Source organism: Syngnathus acus, chromosome 10, assembly GCF_901709675.1.
Source record: "Syngnathus acus chromosome 10, fSynAcu1.2, whole genome shotgun sequence".
Classification (NCBI taxonomy): domain Eukaryota; kingdom Metazoa; phylum Chordata; class Actinopteri; order Syngnathiformes; family Syngnathidae; genus Syngnathus; species Syngnathus acus.
Genome location: NC_051095.1, coordinates 21,903,640 through 21,920,128, shown reverse-complemented (window position 1 = coordinate 21,920,128; position 16,489 = coordinate 21,903,640). Strand labels below are relative to the sequence as shown.

At 43.3% G+C, this 16,489-nt stretch overlaps 1 protein-coding gene and 1 long non-coding RNA gene across 2 annotated transcripts in view; one reads left to right on the top strand and one right to left on the bottom strand.

Moving 5' to 3' along the window:
• tenm1 (teneurin transmembrane protein 1) overlaps positions 1-16,489 on the bottom strand; it is a 198,043-nt gene that overhangs the window by 25,074 nt on the left and 156,480 nt on the right. The window contains exons 23-25 of the mRNA XM_037262466.1: positions 9,608-9,762; positions 4,815-4,898; positions 2,908-3,102 (exon numbers count right to left, since the gene is read on the bottom strand). Of these exons, the coding sequence (XP_037118361.1) occupies positions 2,908-3,102; positions 4,815-4,898; positions 9,608-9,762 (434 nt within the window). The remainder of the gene's footprint in view (positions 1-2,907; positions 3,103-4,814; positions 4,899-9,607; positions 9,763-16,489) is intronic.
• On the top strand, positions 1,475-4,165 carry LOC119129307. The gene is made up of 3 exons (XR_005099162.1): positions 1,475-1,735; positions 3,414-3,518; positions 3,869-4,165. It is a non-coding gene; the product is annotated as an uncharacterized LOC119129307 (long non-coding RNA).

The following is a 16,489-nucleotide window of genomic DNA, read 5'->3' as shown; positions in this document are numbered from 1 at the left end:
CATTATTTTGTGATTATAAAGTAATTTGTTGCATCTGAAGTTGAAATAAAAAAGATAAAATGGAGAATGATTTGATTTGGATTAAAAATCTGACATGATGCATTAATGGTGCGCCTTATAGTCCGGTGCACCTTATATAAGGACAAAGTTTTAAAATGGGCCATTCATTGAAGGTGCGCCTTATAGTCCGGTGCGCCTTATAGTCTGGAAAATACGGTAAATCAAATGGTATATGCAAGAAAATAACTAGTGTTGTTATTGTTGATACACTTAATTGTTGAGCTGATACAAGTCAGCAGAGTAGAAGCATCATTTGAAATAGCTGCAAAAAGCTCCGTGTTTATATAAACGGGTACCTTTGCTGCTATGCATATTTGGTGCTCAATTTAGGCCTTCAACTCACGATACTTTCATCAGGGGTTCGATTCAAAGCGACACAGCTGATTTCAGATGTCTTGTCACTTGACTGTGATCAAGGCTTCAAAACTATGCCCTCTACATGGAACAAGAGCTCGCAATTGATGCTTGTCACGGTTTGCTCGCTGTCTATTCCGTGAGTGCGCTCAGAAGAAACATCCTGTGATCGTACAGAGTCGTGCGTCTGTGTGGGAGACAAATTGAGTGGTTTGCCCAAACGGTTTCAACCAGCAGGGGTGCTACTGATTGCGTGTCACATACAATTTCTTTCTGAAATAGATACTTGTGAGTTGTGATAGGCTTCATGTCACCTGCGACCCACATAAGGACAAGTGCTATAGAAAATGGATGGATAGATTTTTTTTGTCATCCATAATAATGTAGAACTGTATTGAGGGTTTTTCAAATACATTTTCAATTCCTATGTAGGTAAAAGACTTGTTTGTGTGTCATTGTTCTTTTATTGGCTTTAATTAGACAGCCCTGATGAATTGGTCAGTGAGTGGACAGGCCTATTGGTCACCTGATTAAATTCATACATCATTTTTAATCAGTTCTCAATTCCCATGGTGTATCTCATATTGCTTCAATGCAATGCATGATGCCCAAATCACAATTTTTATTGAATCAAATGTGCACACAAAACCTGCCATCATGTCCAACAACTTGGTCCTTATATGCTTACCGGTTGCCCAATTACCAAAACGTGTCCCCACCCAAATACTGATGCCCAAACATCATGTTTGGTGAAAAAGGATCAGTGCCAGATGTTAAGGTTGACAAATTATTTTGATCATATGATTATGTTGGAATTTAGACGAGAATTATTAACTTAAACCTTTCACCTTTCCTTGACTCTGGAAAGTTTCCACATTCAGTTGTTAAAACTTTCCAAATGGTGTGGAAACATTCTTGCTTAATTAGTTATCTAAAATGCTCCACTAGTTTCTGTTTCCACAACCTTGTAAAACAAAGAGCTGAGGCCCTCTGCACTGATTAACCAGTTGCTGAGGTGACCACCAAACTTGTCCACTCTCACCCCACCCTGCTTTCTCTCAAGAAATATGATCTTGCAAGAGGCCTAAGTCAGACTACTTTTCGATCACCTCTGTATGCTACAAGGTGACGAAGGTTTTCTCCACTTGCAAGTGCTAAAAGGCAAACTGTCTCCAGTGTGGTTCTTGCAAAGAAGTTAGCGTGAACACCACTCTAACACCAGGTGACTTTTTTTCCCACCTGTGAGGAGCTTATCTGCGTGCTGATATGAGCTTGGAGTTTGGAAGCGACAATCACAAACAACAACCATTGTAATGGCAACGTGAGTTTTTTTTAATCATTTGTTATTTGATCTCGTATGGTGTGTTATTATTTGTGTTTTTGATCGCATGGAACGCAGCATTGGTGAACCAGATCAACACACAGTTGTTTTTTTTACTGGCTTCAGACACATCCAGTGATGAGCACAGTGCTGTTGATTAAATTGCTATTTTTTTTAAGTTACTGTTACTTGAGTTGTTTTTCATGAAAATTCCTTGATCTGGTAATCGGGAACACCTTTAGACCTACAGTAGCAGAATCACGCCTCTTTAGTGGTTGCGCACAAATTTCGCGGTTACTCATGGTGGCTGTGTCAGAAATATGGATGGGAGCATTAACGTATGTACCTCAAAAGTGAGCGAGACAGTCAAGCAAAGGTTCTAGGAATGATTGTAAGTCAATAAAAATTAAACCTAGCAATAATTTCATTTTGTCAGTTTGTTGTAATATTTAGCTCACTTAATTTAGTTTTGACTGATCAAATCATTTCTACACCAGCCTTTTTTTTTTAACTTGGTACAAATCAATGGTTCGTCCCCACGTCGTCTGTTTTTTTAATGCCATATGAAGCAATTAAATGTGGTGAAAAAAGTTTGAGAACAAATTTTGTCGGCGCTCTTGAATGCAACTCATGTGCGAGAAGTGTTGCAAAACATGTTCTATTTCCTTGCGCTGTGAAAATTGTGCAGAGAAATTGTCGCCTGTTTTGAAAATGTTTATTAGACAATCCATCCATCCATACCGAATAAAAATAGTAATGTTAGACACATCTAAATTGGTTTGTTTTGTTAAAATAATTCATTGCAGAAAGACAATGGTCTGTTGAGGGTGTCGGCAAAGTGAAGTGTGAAAGGCAACAGAATCAACATGTAGTGTGATCTATACCGGATGATGTTTCCTCGAGCTTTTTCGCTACTAGACTCAGAATTCCGGGAAATGCTGGTGCTCAACTTTTCAGAAGTGTTAAGATGTAGGAAAAAGTGTATTAGAAAAAACAGAAAGCTTTTAAATGAAAGGCTGCATAGTTTTTTAGCTTTATGACTTCTCTGCATGAGCATTACATCATTACTTTGGTTTAGAAACTTGACAGAAAAAAAATCTCGAGTACTCTATAAGAAGACTGTCAAAGCACGATGAATTTGAATGAATTGAGAGTTGACTTGATAATGTAACCTGCTGAATGCGATTGATGCGCCTCTCATCAGTCTCAGCGATGTACAGGGTGCCCAAGTGTGACATGGCGATGGCTTTGGCTGCTTCCAAAGTGGCCCGAACCGCAGCTCGGCTCATTAGATGGTGGTCAATGCCTGGCACCTGGCAGTGGATGGGCCGGCCGGCGATAATGCGCACCTGAAGAGTTTCTGATACCTGAAACCATACCATACCGTTCATGTGTCAGCCATAAAAAACAGGAGTACAAAACACTCCATACACACAAAGTATGTTGTAGGCCAATTTTGACCGAGATTATACTTATCCATCAAATGATGAATGACTAATTTTTTCAAAAGTATTTGCAGCCTGTCTGACATTCAAAAATGGATGATGAACCTTTAACCAAAAGGGGAGTTGCATTTTTATTTGTGAGATTGAAGGTACTTGCTTTTGCAGATTTCTGACCTCTGTCCCTTATGTTTAGTATGAATATTCTTATTTTGTTCTTCTTTTTAACCCTTTAGCCTTTTCTCCATGACCCTTCTAAGACCGACCTGTGGCGGGAATATTCTCTGAGCTACCTCTTGAACACCTTTGGGACTGTTCCAAAAATACTACACACACTCATGGTATGTTAAGTATCAGTTTAATGATTACCACCATTCCTACTATTTCTTGATTTACCACACACTGGTTTATTCAAAATCAATTTTAGTGGGCACGGGTCAAATTTGATCACCAGTCACCAAATTTCAGTGTGGAAAAAAACATTCATTTTAGACATTTAGTGTAATGATTAGGCTGTCACTCAGACAAATTTTGTAAGGTTTTCCTATGATGGTATAGTTGTTCTACACTTTCAAACACTTCCAAGTTCATTTTGGCAGTCAGTGCCTTTCTACCCTTGATGTGTAAACAATTGAACATAACGCATGTCGTCCTGACTACTCTGTCTCCCTGGGGCTGGGCGGCCCGGTAGGCTCTCTCTCTCCATCTATGAGCTGCAAGCTGTTCCTGGTGCTGAAATACCTCGATGATGATGCTCTGTTCTCATCTGTGTCATGTCTTTCATCATCTTTTTAGAATTTAAGTGCTTTAACACAAGAAGTGGAGTGTGGATAGTGCCCAGGAAAAAGAGGGTCACAGACGGCAGTCTGATGGGTGGGATTTATTGTGTTTTAATTCCTGCTCGTGAAGCACATTGTGTTGCATTGTGTTGCATTTCACATTTAGTATGAAATGTACCATATCAATAAAGTATTGATTAATTGTCTCATAACTGCAAGAAAATAAAAATCTGTTGGGGTATAGTATCTGATGGGGGATCTGACTCCAAGATTATTCCAGCAACTCTGCTGCAGTTACTTGGTACAATCATTTGTTTATTAGTTGCTTGCTGATGTTAGACAACGATATTATTTCATTACACATTATTAGGATGTTGATTGTGTTGTTACAAATGTATTTGACAACTCAAGAGTTGCTAAGAGATAACCAAGCACATTCAAATAATGGGTCACAGCTATAGTCACAATGTTGTTTTGCCAAGGAAATGTTGCGTGATATTTACTATAAGATCGTCTTGTCTGACACCATTTCTATTTTCAATGAGAGGCACTACTTTTGGCAGACATGTTTTTCTATAAAAAAGTGAGTGACACACAAAAGAACAGCTTCTGGAATGACGGTCCTATCGCATCTCTTCTTCAGCAGAGAGCAGGATTTTCTTGTTACTTGTATCATTCACTGAATATTGATATTGTGACAACAAGGCAGTTTGCGTAAAATAATTTTCATCTCTGCAGCAAACAGAATCAGTATTTATCTACCAGGAAAGCACGTGGTTGCAGAGGAACGAGATTAGGAATATAAATATTGGCGGTTTGCAGCGTACACTGCGCATGCATGAGTGTGTGCGTGTCTACCTGTAACACAATGTTGTTGTCCAGGATGTAAAGGGAGTTGTCCAGAGGGTTAATAGCCAAGTCTGTTGGCCACTCCAGACGTACCTGCACAAGCACACAGAGGAAATACAGTTTGTTTTTATATTCATGCATGAATCAAATAGCCTTGGCAGTGGCAGTGACCCTTAAGCGCTAGGTACAGGTGATACAAATAATATCTGCTTAATAACATAGCATTTGGCTGCCTGGCCCTTCCCGCATATGCAAAGGTCAGCGTCAGGCAGGGAGCATTCCTTGTGTTTATTCAACAGCCACAACTGCTCATTTCGCCTGTGATCCAAATGTCAGCCAATAACCATGATCGCCACATTCTGAAAAAGCGCACCCTGCTTACTAACTCTGTGGGGATCAAAGAAAGACAAAACGAGACTAGAGCCACCCACATTGCGGTGTCCAGCCCGCACCCAAACACACAATAATAAAAAAATAAAAAAACAGGGTCTTTGTTTGAGGAGATTTGTTGGAGGGGAAAAAGAGGTGATTGATGACTGTGGAGTGGGATTGGTAAATAAATGGATCATGCTAAATTGCTACTGACATGTCCAATTATAGGCTCTGTCAAATGGGAAAGAAGAGGTTTCAGTCTAAAATCCCATTTTAATGGGTAGAGAAATTAATCAAGCAGGGCTCATCCTGTCTTGAGACAAAAGACGACAAATACCAGATCTCTGTTCATGATACTGAGCTTTTCAGTAATGGCAGGCAAATGCGGCTGCATACAAAGAGTCAGGTCTGAACAAGTTCTGTCCAAAACAGCTCAAAGTTTGGTCAAAGCATTTTGGTGTTAGTGTAAGAAGTCAGTGTTGAACTGATTTATTCAAAAGAAAGTTTTGACATCCCAACAGGATGGCGGACATGGAAATTTTTTTTTTTGCCATAAAATCTGGTGTTTTTGACTGACATCAGCTGAAGCACTGGCGAAGACAAGGATTTCAAGTGCTAAGGTTATATCCAACAGATTATTCATTCAAATATCAATAGTGGGCAATAATCTAAATACCGTCATTTTCGGACTATAAGTCGCACCGGAGTATAAGTCGCACCAGCCATAAAATGCCCAAAAAAGTGAAAAAAAACATATATAAGTCGCTCCGGAGTATAAGTCGCATTTTGGGGGGCAATTTATTCGACAAAATCCAACACCAAGAACAGTCATGAACGAGCAACAACAGGCTAAACGATAGCTATGCTAACGTGACATAAACACAAACTAAGAGCTGAGAACGGCCCTGACGTAAAATTCAGAGTTATTCAAAAAACTATTACATAAATAACACGTTAATAAAACCATCTGCGTCACTCCAATTCATTAAATCCATCAATCGTCCTTTGTCAACAATGCGTGCGCGCCGCTGACGGCTCTTGCACTTAAAAATATTCCACAGGCCCATATAACGATATATAAATTATATATCAAATAACTATTATATAAGCAATAATGTTATCAAACCATCTGTGCACTCTAAATCATTAAATCCATCGATCAAATTCCTCGTCCTTTGTCAACATCGCCGTGCGTGCGCCCTGACGTCAGCCTCGTCGTTATTCCACAGATCTACTATATAACTATATTGTAGCGTTAACAAAGTTCAAGGAAAGACGTGGGTTTGGTAAACGGCTCTTTATTTAACAAAACAAACTTACAGGCGTGTGGCGGCGTGGACGTCCAGCCACGAAAGGGGACGAGAGCTCCATACGATAGGACCGGGCGTGCGTAGAAGCCATGACCGAGCCCCATGCACCGTCCTCGGACAGCCACCCGGCTGAGCGCCGGCCCTCGACTTCCATCCACGGAGCTGAAAGGCAGCTCGGTAGAGTAGGACCGGGCGTGCGTAAAAGCATTGTCCGAGCACCATCCACCGTCCCTGGACAGCCACCCGGCCGAGCGCCGGCGCCCGACTTCAATCCACGAAAGTGAAAGAAAGCTGGACGAGTCGATCTTTGTCCTTTATGTAAACAACCGTCGCGCTGCTGACGCGCGACCGCGACGTCGCGTCGCGCTGCTGTCGCGCTCGCTGCTGTCGCGCTCGCTGCTGTCGCGCGTCACTCGTCCAGCTTACTTTCACTTTCGTGGATTGAAGTCGGGCGCCGGCGCTCGGCCGGGTGGCTGTCCAGGGACGGTGGATGGTGCTCGGACAATGCTTTTACGCACGCCCGGTCCTACTCTACCGAGCTGCCTTTCAGCTCCGTGGATGGAAGTCGAGGCCCGGCGCTCAGCCGGGTGGCTGTCCGAGGACGGTGCATGGGGCTCGGTCATGGCTTCTACGCACGCCCGGTCCTATCGTATGGAGCTCTCGTCCCCTTCCGTGGCTGGACGTCCACGCCGCCACACGCCTGTAAGTTTGTTTTGTTAAATAAAGAGCCGTTTACCAAACCCACGTCTTTCCTTGAACTTTGTTAACGCTACAATATAGTTATATAGTAAATCTGTGGAATAACGACGAGGCTGGCGTCAGGGCGCACGCGCGGCGATGTTGACAAAGGACGAGGAATTTGATCGATGGATTTAATGATTTAGAGTGCACAGATGGTTTGATAACATTATTGCTTATATAATAGTTATTTGATATATAATTTATATATCGTTATATGGGCCTGTGGAATATTTTTAAGTGCAAAAGCCGTCAGCGGCGCGCACGCATTGTTGACAAAGGACGATTGATGGATTTAATGAATTGGAGTGACGCAGATGGTTTCGCGCTGCTGTCGTCACTTGAAATTCAAATTACAGTAATCCCTTGCTACATTGCGGTTCGTTTATCGCGGTTTCATTTTTTTTTTTTTTTGAAATTTTGTTTTTGAAATTTTTTGAAAAAAAAAAACACATATAAGTCGCTCCTGAGTATAAGTCGCCCCCCCACCCAAACTATGAAAAAAACCGCGACTTATAGTCCGAAAATTACGGTAATGTGGTTTCACAATTCTTTTACTTTTGTTTGAGGATTTGATTTAAATTCATTCTGCACTTTGAATCATGTTAGCAGTTGTTGGTTGGCAGCCCACTGAACAGTGTGTGGGTTGGCAGATATTTCTTTCAAAACTTTGCAAACATTATCATGAGTAGTCTCTCAGCAAAAATTCACTACCGCTGAATTTTTATACCTTGCTCCACAAAACATCACGTGTTTTAATTTAAAAGTCAGTTTGACTTTGCACAAAACTCGTGCCAACAATCTGCTGTTTATTTGGCATAAATTAGCATAGTGGTGTTTGTCAAGTCAAACAGCTACATAAGTTGTGATCAATATTGCTGCCAGTTTGAGGTCAGTGCAGTTTACAAGAGCAAACACAGATGGAGTATGATGACAGTCAGATGTGCTGCAGAGGATGATGTCTAACAGGAGGATTGAACTGGCCTCTTTAAAGACACGCAATTGCGTCTCTAGGGTCACCTGGACTAAGCAGTCATACCCAGGGTCATACACATACCCAGGCACCTTCTACTTCGTACCTGTGTGTGTGTGTGTTTGTGCAGAGATCGCACTTCATCTATAATTCATCTGCAGCTCTAATAGGCCTGACATAAGTCAGCAGTGTGATCTGAAGGCTGGCTGATCAAATTAGCTCAGACATGGGCAAACTACGGCCCGCGGGCCACATCCGGCCCATGGGGCCGTTTAATCCGGCCCGCCAAACCTGAATAAATTGTATTATTAATTTTTTTTGGGGTCATTTTCCCTGCAATTACTATCTTTCCCCAGTAGATGGGGAAGCGCCCGCCCGCGCATTTACTCCCGGGAGCCATGTCAGAAAGCTCGGTGCACACACACAAGTGCGTGTGCGTACTCAGTAATACGTAGTAATTTCATCTATCAGTGCCGAATTTCGAGTGTAGGCTGTGACGTCAATATTCTCGTAATTCGCACGCTGAGTTTTCAGATACAGTTTTACGCTAAGGCCACCCACAAACCTTCCCCTGGAATCCTTCCATTAAAATGAGTGGCCCGAAGAAAAGAAAGGTGGACACTGAGTGCCGAATGTTAAAAAAGAGTGGACAAGTTGGCTCGACCTACGTGTGTGAGAAGACGTTCAGCCACATGAACGTCAACAAAGCCCGTCACAGATCTAGGTTAACGGACCGACACCTCGGCTCTATCCTAAGAATTACCACAACAAATTTTACTCCAGACTATGATGCACGAGCAAAAAAGGGAAACCAATAATACTATTGATTTCTTTATTACTTTATTTAGATGTATTCTTTCACTGATTCTTCAAGATGATGTATTTGGTCAGAATGTTTGTCGTTGGATGTGATTTCGCCTCATTAGATAAACATATTTCATAAATCTGACCTGCAGGCGCTGAAGTGATGGAAAATGTTATTCATCATAACAGTGTCGTATTTAATAAGAATCACTGATAGTAGTTTTTTGGTGAAATATTTTTTTAATGCTGTTAATAAATGCATTTGTTTTCAAAAAGCTTTTTTTAATATCCATGCTTTAGTATCGACTAAAAGTAAAAACCTTTTATGCAATGACCTTTACATGTCTTTATATTACTTCACACAAACACTACATCCATCTGCTCCTGGTTCGGCCCCCCGGTCAAAATTTAGAACCCAATTCGGCCCGCAAGTCAAAAGGTTTGCCCACCCCTGAATTAGCTGCTTTTGGTTTTCACAAGATTCTCTCTCTCTCTCTCTCTCTCTCTCTCTCTCTCTCTCTCTCTCTCTCTCTCTCTCTGTTCTAATTTTTAATCCACATTTGGTTGTTTTTAACCCAGCATTTTTAACACACAGACACACTCACCTGGCTAATATCCATACGTGCATCACAGCTCAGGGGTTGCGTTGACATCAGTCCATTGGAGCCAATCATGGTGGACAGCAACCCCCTTTCATTAATCTTCTGAATGGTGGTGCCATCAACAAAGTAGACAACACCCTTTTTATCCACTGCAATACCTAGTGGGTGAGAAACAGAGGCAAAATTACCTTTAAAGATTAGACGAGACCAAGGATAAGAAAGCAAAAATCAAAAAGGAGAAAAGCTGAGAGGGAGTAGGGCAGGAGTGCGTGAGACAAGATGGGTAGAGGCAAGCAACGATGGGACTTCTGAGCATGCATCCAATTCAGTTAGACATTCAGCTCAGCTAGTGACTGTCTTATCAAACGTGCTGCACTGCAGAAATGTAATTATATTTCCATCCCAGAGACCACTAAAGGGATTAGAACAATACAACTGCAGGAAAAGCTTATTTGTCACATTAGATGCAAGCAGGGTGCTTCAGTGAACTTTTGACATTTGATGCTTGCAAATTCACATCATCGATGTTCACCCACGAAGTATGCAGACATATTTTTCCAACAACACCTATAAAAACTAATGTGTGTGTGTGTGTGGGCATGTTTTTCTATGAACAGTGTACACTTGAAGTCTCCTTGCAGTCAGAGACTGCAGCAGGAAGCGAGAGCAAGGCAAGTCGAGGTATTAAAGGTCAGGGCAGACTATGAATCATCTGTAATGGATGAGGAGCGACCTCCCCGCACCCCCACCCCATCCCATCTCATCTTCATACACAAAATGGGCCTTTGGACTCAACTCCTCAGCAATATTCCTCACATTCTGTGCCTCCATGATAGCTTTCACTCTACATCGGCAGCAATCAGCCATATTTCAGAGTTCCTTGGTGCAAGTTCAATCTATGCTGCCTGATGATAAGCCACTTAAAAATACATTTTGGTTATGGTTTATCATTAAGTTATGGCAAACGTTATCCCTCGTCCTTTATCACACTCATGCCTCAAAGGACTAAACAGACAATGCATACAGTATTTATATTAAAGTAAGTCATAATCAATCACAGAACTAATCATGCAAAAGAGGAATTTGGGAAAAAGAAATTCCAGCAATGTGCAGATTATGAATGTGAAAATTTGCTATTCTCGCATGAAGAAACAACACATACAAAGAAGAAACAGCAGATACAAAATTTACATTATTTCAAAAGATTCTTTAAGGAAAGATCAGTCTTTTAAAGGATTATAAAAAAAACAATGGTTAGCAATTTTGTCCTCCTCCAACTCTGTTAGTAGACATAATGCCATAAAGCATGACATTGATATCGTCATTATTGAAAAGATGTTTTCTACATTGATATCATTATTGAAAACATGTTTTCTGTCTATTCCTTCTGTCTAATTTTACTACAATGAGAAAAAAATATTGGAATCCATATTTTTAATATTCCTTACCCATTTCTGCAGAAATTTGTTTTAGATATGTTGTTTCTACCAACCACCATTAATCAAAATGGTTATAAGACCCCTGCATCAGATTTTGATAGTGGTTAGCAATATTGCCTCACAGAACAAAGTTATTTCCTGCCTGGACTCAGTCAATTTCCAATTGGGCTGCGATTAAACCACAATGGATTGATCTGTTGATTATTGTAGATTAAGCTATGTCAAACAAACACGAGAACTCTTTTCATTTGTGGTAAAGTCATGGGGGGGTATCAATCGATCTCTTTTTTTTCCGGAATCCTGTATTTCTCTCATGCTGTCGTATTAATACAACTTTTTTTTAATGCTCATTCCAATTCAACCATTGTCATCCTGTGGACTGCTCGGACCAGTATGACGGTAGGCTCTTCATGTTGGTGGAGGTGATTACACTGTCACTTAATGTGTTGCGTGTGTGTGTTTGTTTATATGTCGCAACGGTTCTGAGTACTTGTTGCCTTTTTGTATTGACTCTCATTTATCCGTGTTACAAGCATGTTGTGCTGCATTTTTAATGTATGAACGGTGATACATAGTTAATAGAATTTGATTTGAAATACAATCAAGGAGGGTTTACATCCATCCTCCTTGCTCTCAATAGCAGCAATCTAAGCTCACAATCAACACATACATGGTCACATTGATGAAAAACAGCGCAAGGCCAACATTGACACGTGCTCTCAAGCCGGCAACTGTGGGTTGTAAATTGCACTGCTGGAGAGGGGACGTGGGCATGGGAAGCCAGGGTCAATGTGTGTCCTTCTGAGGCCAGGGGGCCTTCTGCCCCCTTCATCTTCCCTCTGCCACAGAGAGACCACCCATATATCCTCACACTTGCACGCTTTAATGGCCCCAATCCAGCCTGACCCAATCTGCTTCCATGCATGTGTTTTGTTTTTCTGTATTTCACAAATGTATCAAATCAGTGGCCTCTGACATTCAATAATGTCAAGGTCCCCTACCCCCCAACACACACACACTTTCATTCTCACCGACTTTGCCATTTCTCCTACTGTCAACTGGCGTTATGTAAGGGGAACATCTTAACTTACTACTTCCAGTCCGGTTCGGTCGTTGACCTTCTCAGTATTCGCTGGAATATACCACAGCTTCCAACACCGGCGCTGCATCGCCACCCAGACTCAGCTTGCCCGCCTTGCTGGCGCTACGTCCACCGCAAGTCCCGTAGATATACCCATTTCAGTTCAGTAAACGTCACTTGGTACACGTTCTGTCCCCCTCCCAGATACATAGACTAAAAACCACCACGCGCTAGTTGGCCTTGCTAGGTCGGCTAACGCTCCGGTAATACATTGTGGCAGAAGGGAGGAACAAGTCATTATTCCACGAATTGTCTGCAAAATCTACATGTGTGACAATGACAATAAAGATCTATTCTATTCTATTCTAAACTGTGGCTAGAGACAATTCATCAAAGCAACAACGAGAGCATGACATAGCAAAGGACAAACATATCACCCCACCCCTCACTGTAGACCTGCTGGGTGAGAGGCCTGGTACCCATACCCCCCCGAACACCCAGAAGAACACTCGAAACACACTACTAAAAACTCCCACAGAGTTATGAACCAGCGCAGATGAGGTTTGACGGGCGACACGCAGACAAAGGTGTGCCCCGGTGGACTGTGTGTGAGGAGCCTCACAGACACAAGCAAACCTGTGTGCACAGAGCCCTGAGCACTCAGGCGGGGTAGATGCAGATAGAGCGTCTGAACCACAAGGCAGATACGGCCACATCCGGGGTCCGACGAGGACGAGGGGTAGGAGTGGATCGCTCACTCAGGCCGCAGTCTTAAGGACGAGGATGCAGCACCGCGGCAGACATCGGCCAGGTAGCAGAGCTGGCTGGATAAAATGATGAGGCACTGCAGACATCTGCCAGGTGGTCACCTGCGACCAACACAGGTAGTAGCGCTGGCCGGAAAAGCCTGGTTGGGTTGTGGAAGTTGGATCCACAGCACCGGTTGGGGGGCAGGACAGCTGAGTCTAGCAGGCACCTGAACGAGGCATGCAGCTATCCTGATGGCTAGGCCCAGGCTCAGGAAGCCTACGTTGAGGTGCGGGCGGCACTGAGTGGAGGGGCCGGAGGGCTGGCGTGGGCGGGCCTGACCATAGCGTGCAGCCCTGAAGGCTCTGAAAGCCTCACTTAGGGGTGCATGCTGAGGCGCGGGCAGAAGGTTCCGGGCGGTGCGGAGCAGACGGGCAGGAACGCATGTGGCATTTTGAGCCTGACTGACCAACATCCTGTGGGCGGATTGTGGCGGAGCAGGCGGCCGCGGCTGGAGAGCGTCCAGTGGAGAAAATGCGCAGCTGGTCCTTATGAAGGTGCGCTGCAGCCATCCTTGGCGAACGGCAGGAATTAATCTGTTGGCCTCACATTGTGGTGGGCTGACATCACGTCGGGGTCACCACAATGTGGCAGAAGGGAGGAGTACACCTTAATTCCATGACTGTCTGCCAAGAACTGTGGCAAGAGACAATTCATCAAAGCAACAATGAGAGCATGACATCATAAAGGACCCCACCCTTAACTGAAGGCCTGGTGGGTGAGATGCCTGGTACTGAGGTCCGCCACGACATGACACTATCGCCAACTTCGGTTTGCTCAATATTCGCTCACTCACGAGCAAAGGACACCTCATGTACGATCTCTTCTCCGACCGCAACCTCCACTTTCTCTTTTTAACCGAAACTTGGCAACAGCCAAACGGCTTCTCATCGTTCAACGACTGCACACCTCCTGGGTTATTTTACATCTGCCGCCCCACCACAAGAATTGGAGGGTCCTGCCCGTCTCTGTTCCTACATTTTCTTTTGAATGCATTGTTTTTCAACTTCCTGGACCCTCTGCAATCATCGCCGCCACATCACCATACATAAGGATATGTACAATACCCATATCGCACAGTACAAGGACCTTATCTCACAAGCAAAATCCAAATTCTACCCTGGCCTCATCTTATCCAACGCTGGAAACTCCAAAACCCTCTTTTCAGTCCTGCACAAAATCTTCCAGCCACCCAATTCTCTACCCCCTCACCTGTACTCTACGGAAACCTGTAATTCCATGATTGACTTCTTCAACCACAAAATCCTCAGCATTCATCAGCACCTTCTTCACCACTTTTCGTCACCTCTCTTCTTACCCAAACCCCCCTTCTTGTCATCACCTCTCGAGGTTCTTGCTTCCCGCTACCTCCTAAATCTCCTACCTCATTTTCAAATCAAAGCCCACCACATGCCGAGCTCGATCCCCTCCCCACAACCCTGGTCAAATCCTGCCTCCCTTCCCTTCTCCCCCTTATATCCTCCATTATTCACTGCTCGCTGACTTCTGGTATAGTCCCTTCTCTCTTTAAAACTGCTGTCATCACGCCCATAGTCAAGAAACCCGGTTTAGATCCCAACAATTACAATAACATCCATCCTATTTCTAATCTACCCTTCATCTCTAAAATACTTGAAAAAAAAAGGTTGCCACTCAACTCCACTCCCACTTTATGAGCCTTTCCAGTACAGTTTCCACCCCCGCCATAGCACTGAAACTGCTTTACTCAAAATCACTGACCTCCTCATCGCAGCTGACTCTGGTTCCATCTCCATTCTCATCCTCCTGATCTCAATGCGGCATTCGACACCATCTCACACCCCATCCTCCTCAGACTCTCCTCCATTAGACTCTCCCACACTCACCTCAGTTGGTTTCATCCTTACCTCTCAGTTCACTCAGCTCCAACCCTTCCCCTGTTACTACTGGTATGCCCCAGGGATCTTTCCTGGGGACCCTTCTTTTTATCATCTATCTCCTCCCCTTTGGTCACATCCTTTGGAAATTCATCATACAGGTCCATTGCTTTGCAGATGACACCCAGCTCTATCTTTCCTGTAAACCTAATTCCATTCTCCATTAGTCTCTCTTACCTCCTGTCTCAATGAATTAAGAACCTGTTTCTCCTCAAGTTAAACTGTGATAAAACTGAAATACTCCTGCTTGGCACTAAATCCACCATCTCTCTGAGTTGGCAGTTTCTCGATTACCATCGACGGTTCCTCAGTTTCCCCCTACCCTCAGGTCATCCTTGACAACACACTTTCCTTTCACTCGCACATTAACATGACCACCCCCACCGCCTATTTCTATCCACGCAACATCAACAAACTCTGCGCCTCCCTCACCACCGTCATCCTTGTTCACAACCTCGTCACCTTCCGCCTCGATTACTGTAACTCTCTTCTCTTTGGCCTCCCTCAAGAGTCCCTCCACAAAATGTAACTTGTCCAAAATTCAGCTGCCCAAATCATCACAAAGACCCTCTTCCTTGCCACATCACCCCTGTTCTCCAGAGAGTCCACTGGCTCCCTGCAAAATATTGCATACACTATAAACTCCTACTGTTCACATTCATGGCCATCCACAACCTCTCCCCTCCCTACCTGTCTGACCTCCTGCATATCACCACCCCCACTCGTTCCCTCAGATCCTCCTCATCCGCCCATCTCTTTGTACCCCCTGCCCCGTCTCAGCACTATGGGTGGCACAGCCTTTAGTTGCTCTGCTCCCCTGCTCTGGAACCCCCTACCATCTGACCTCCGAAACTGTGACTCTCTTTCCATATTCAAATCAAAGCTCAAAACCCACCTGTTAAAAACTGTTTACTCCATTTAACCAACCTGCTTTTTTATTACCTTCCTGTTATTCTTTTGTGTTGATTTCAGGACATGATTTATTTCATTTTATTGTATGATTTCATTCTGACTGTACAGCGTCCTTGTGTTTCTTGAAAGGCGCTTTATAAATGCAATTATTTTCATTATTACTGTGCAGCCTGAATCTTTTAACATCTACATCCCTGGAGATTCTCCTCGCTGTATAGCCATCCCTGGATCCATCGATTCATACACTTCCTTTCGCTTCCTCACCTTCTTCTATATAGCACTTCTTAAAACTATCCCTGATATCACAGCTCATAAATCCTGCACAAGGACAGGACAAGGAAGCCAGGACTATGTCTCGGTATCTGAGTCTCTCCCATGTCCCTGCATATTACTCTTCCTTGCATGCACGGGATACAATAAATTATTACTCATGTCTTTGTGTGTATCTTCTGATATACCCAGACACTAAGTAGTGACAATTTTTGACCATTTTTTCTGTGTCTGTATTTTTAGCTAATTATTCTGAGATGCTGACATGGTGGTTATTAAAACAGCCACAGATTTGTCAGTATAGGCTGGATTTTCTTTTATAGTTAATAAAGATATGGTAAAATAATTTATGTTCACTTCGTACAGCCCGTGGATTATTACAAAATCATTAAAAGATGTGCCACGTCTCCCACGGTAGACCTGGCAGCCCTGATACTGATATTTAGAGGCTGGCAGTAAG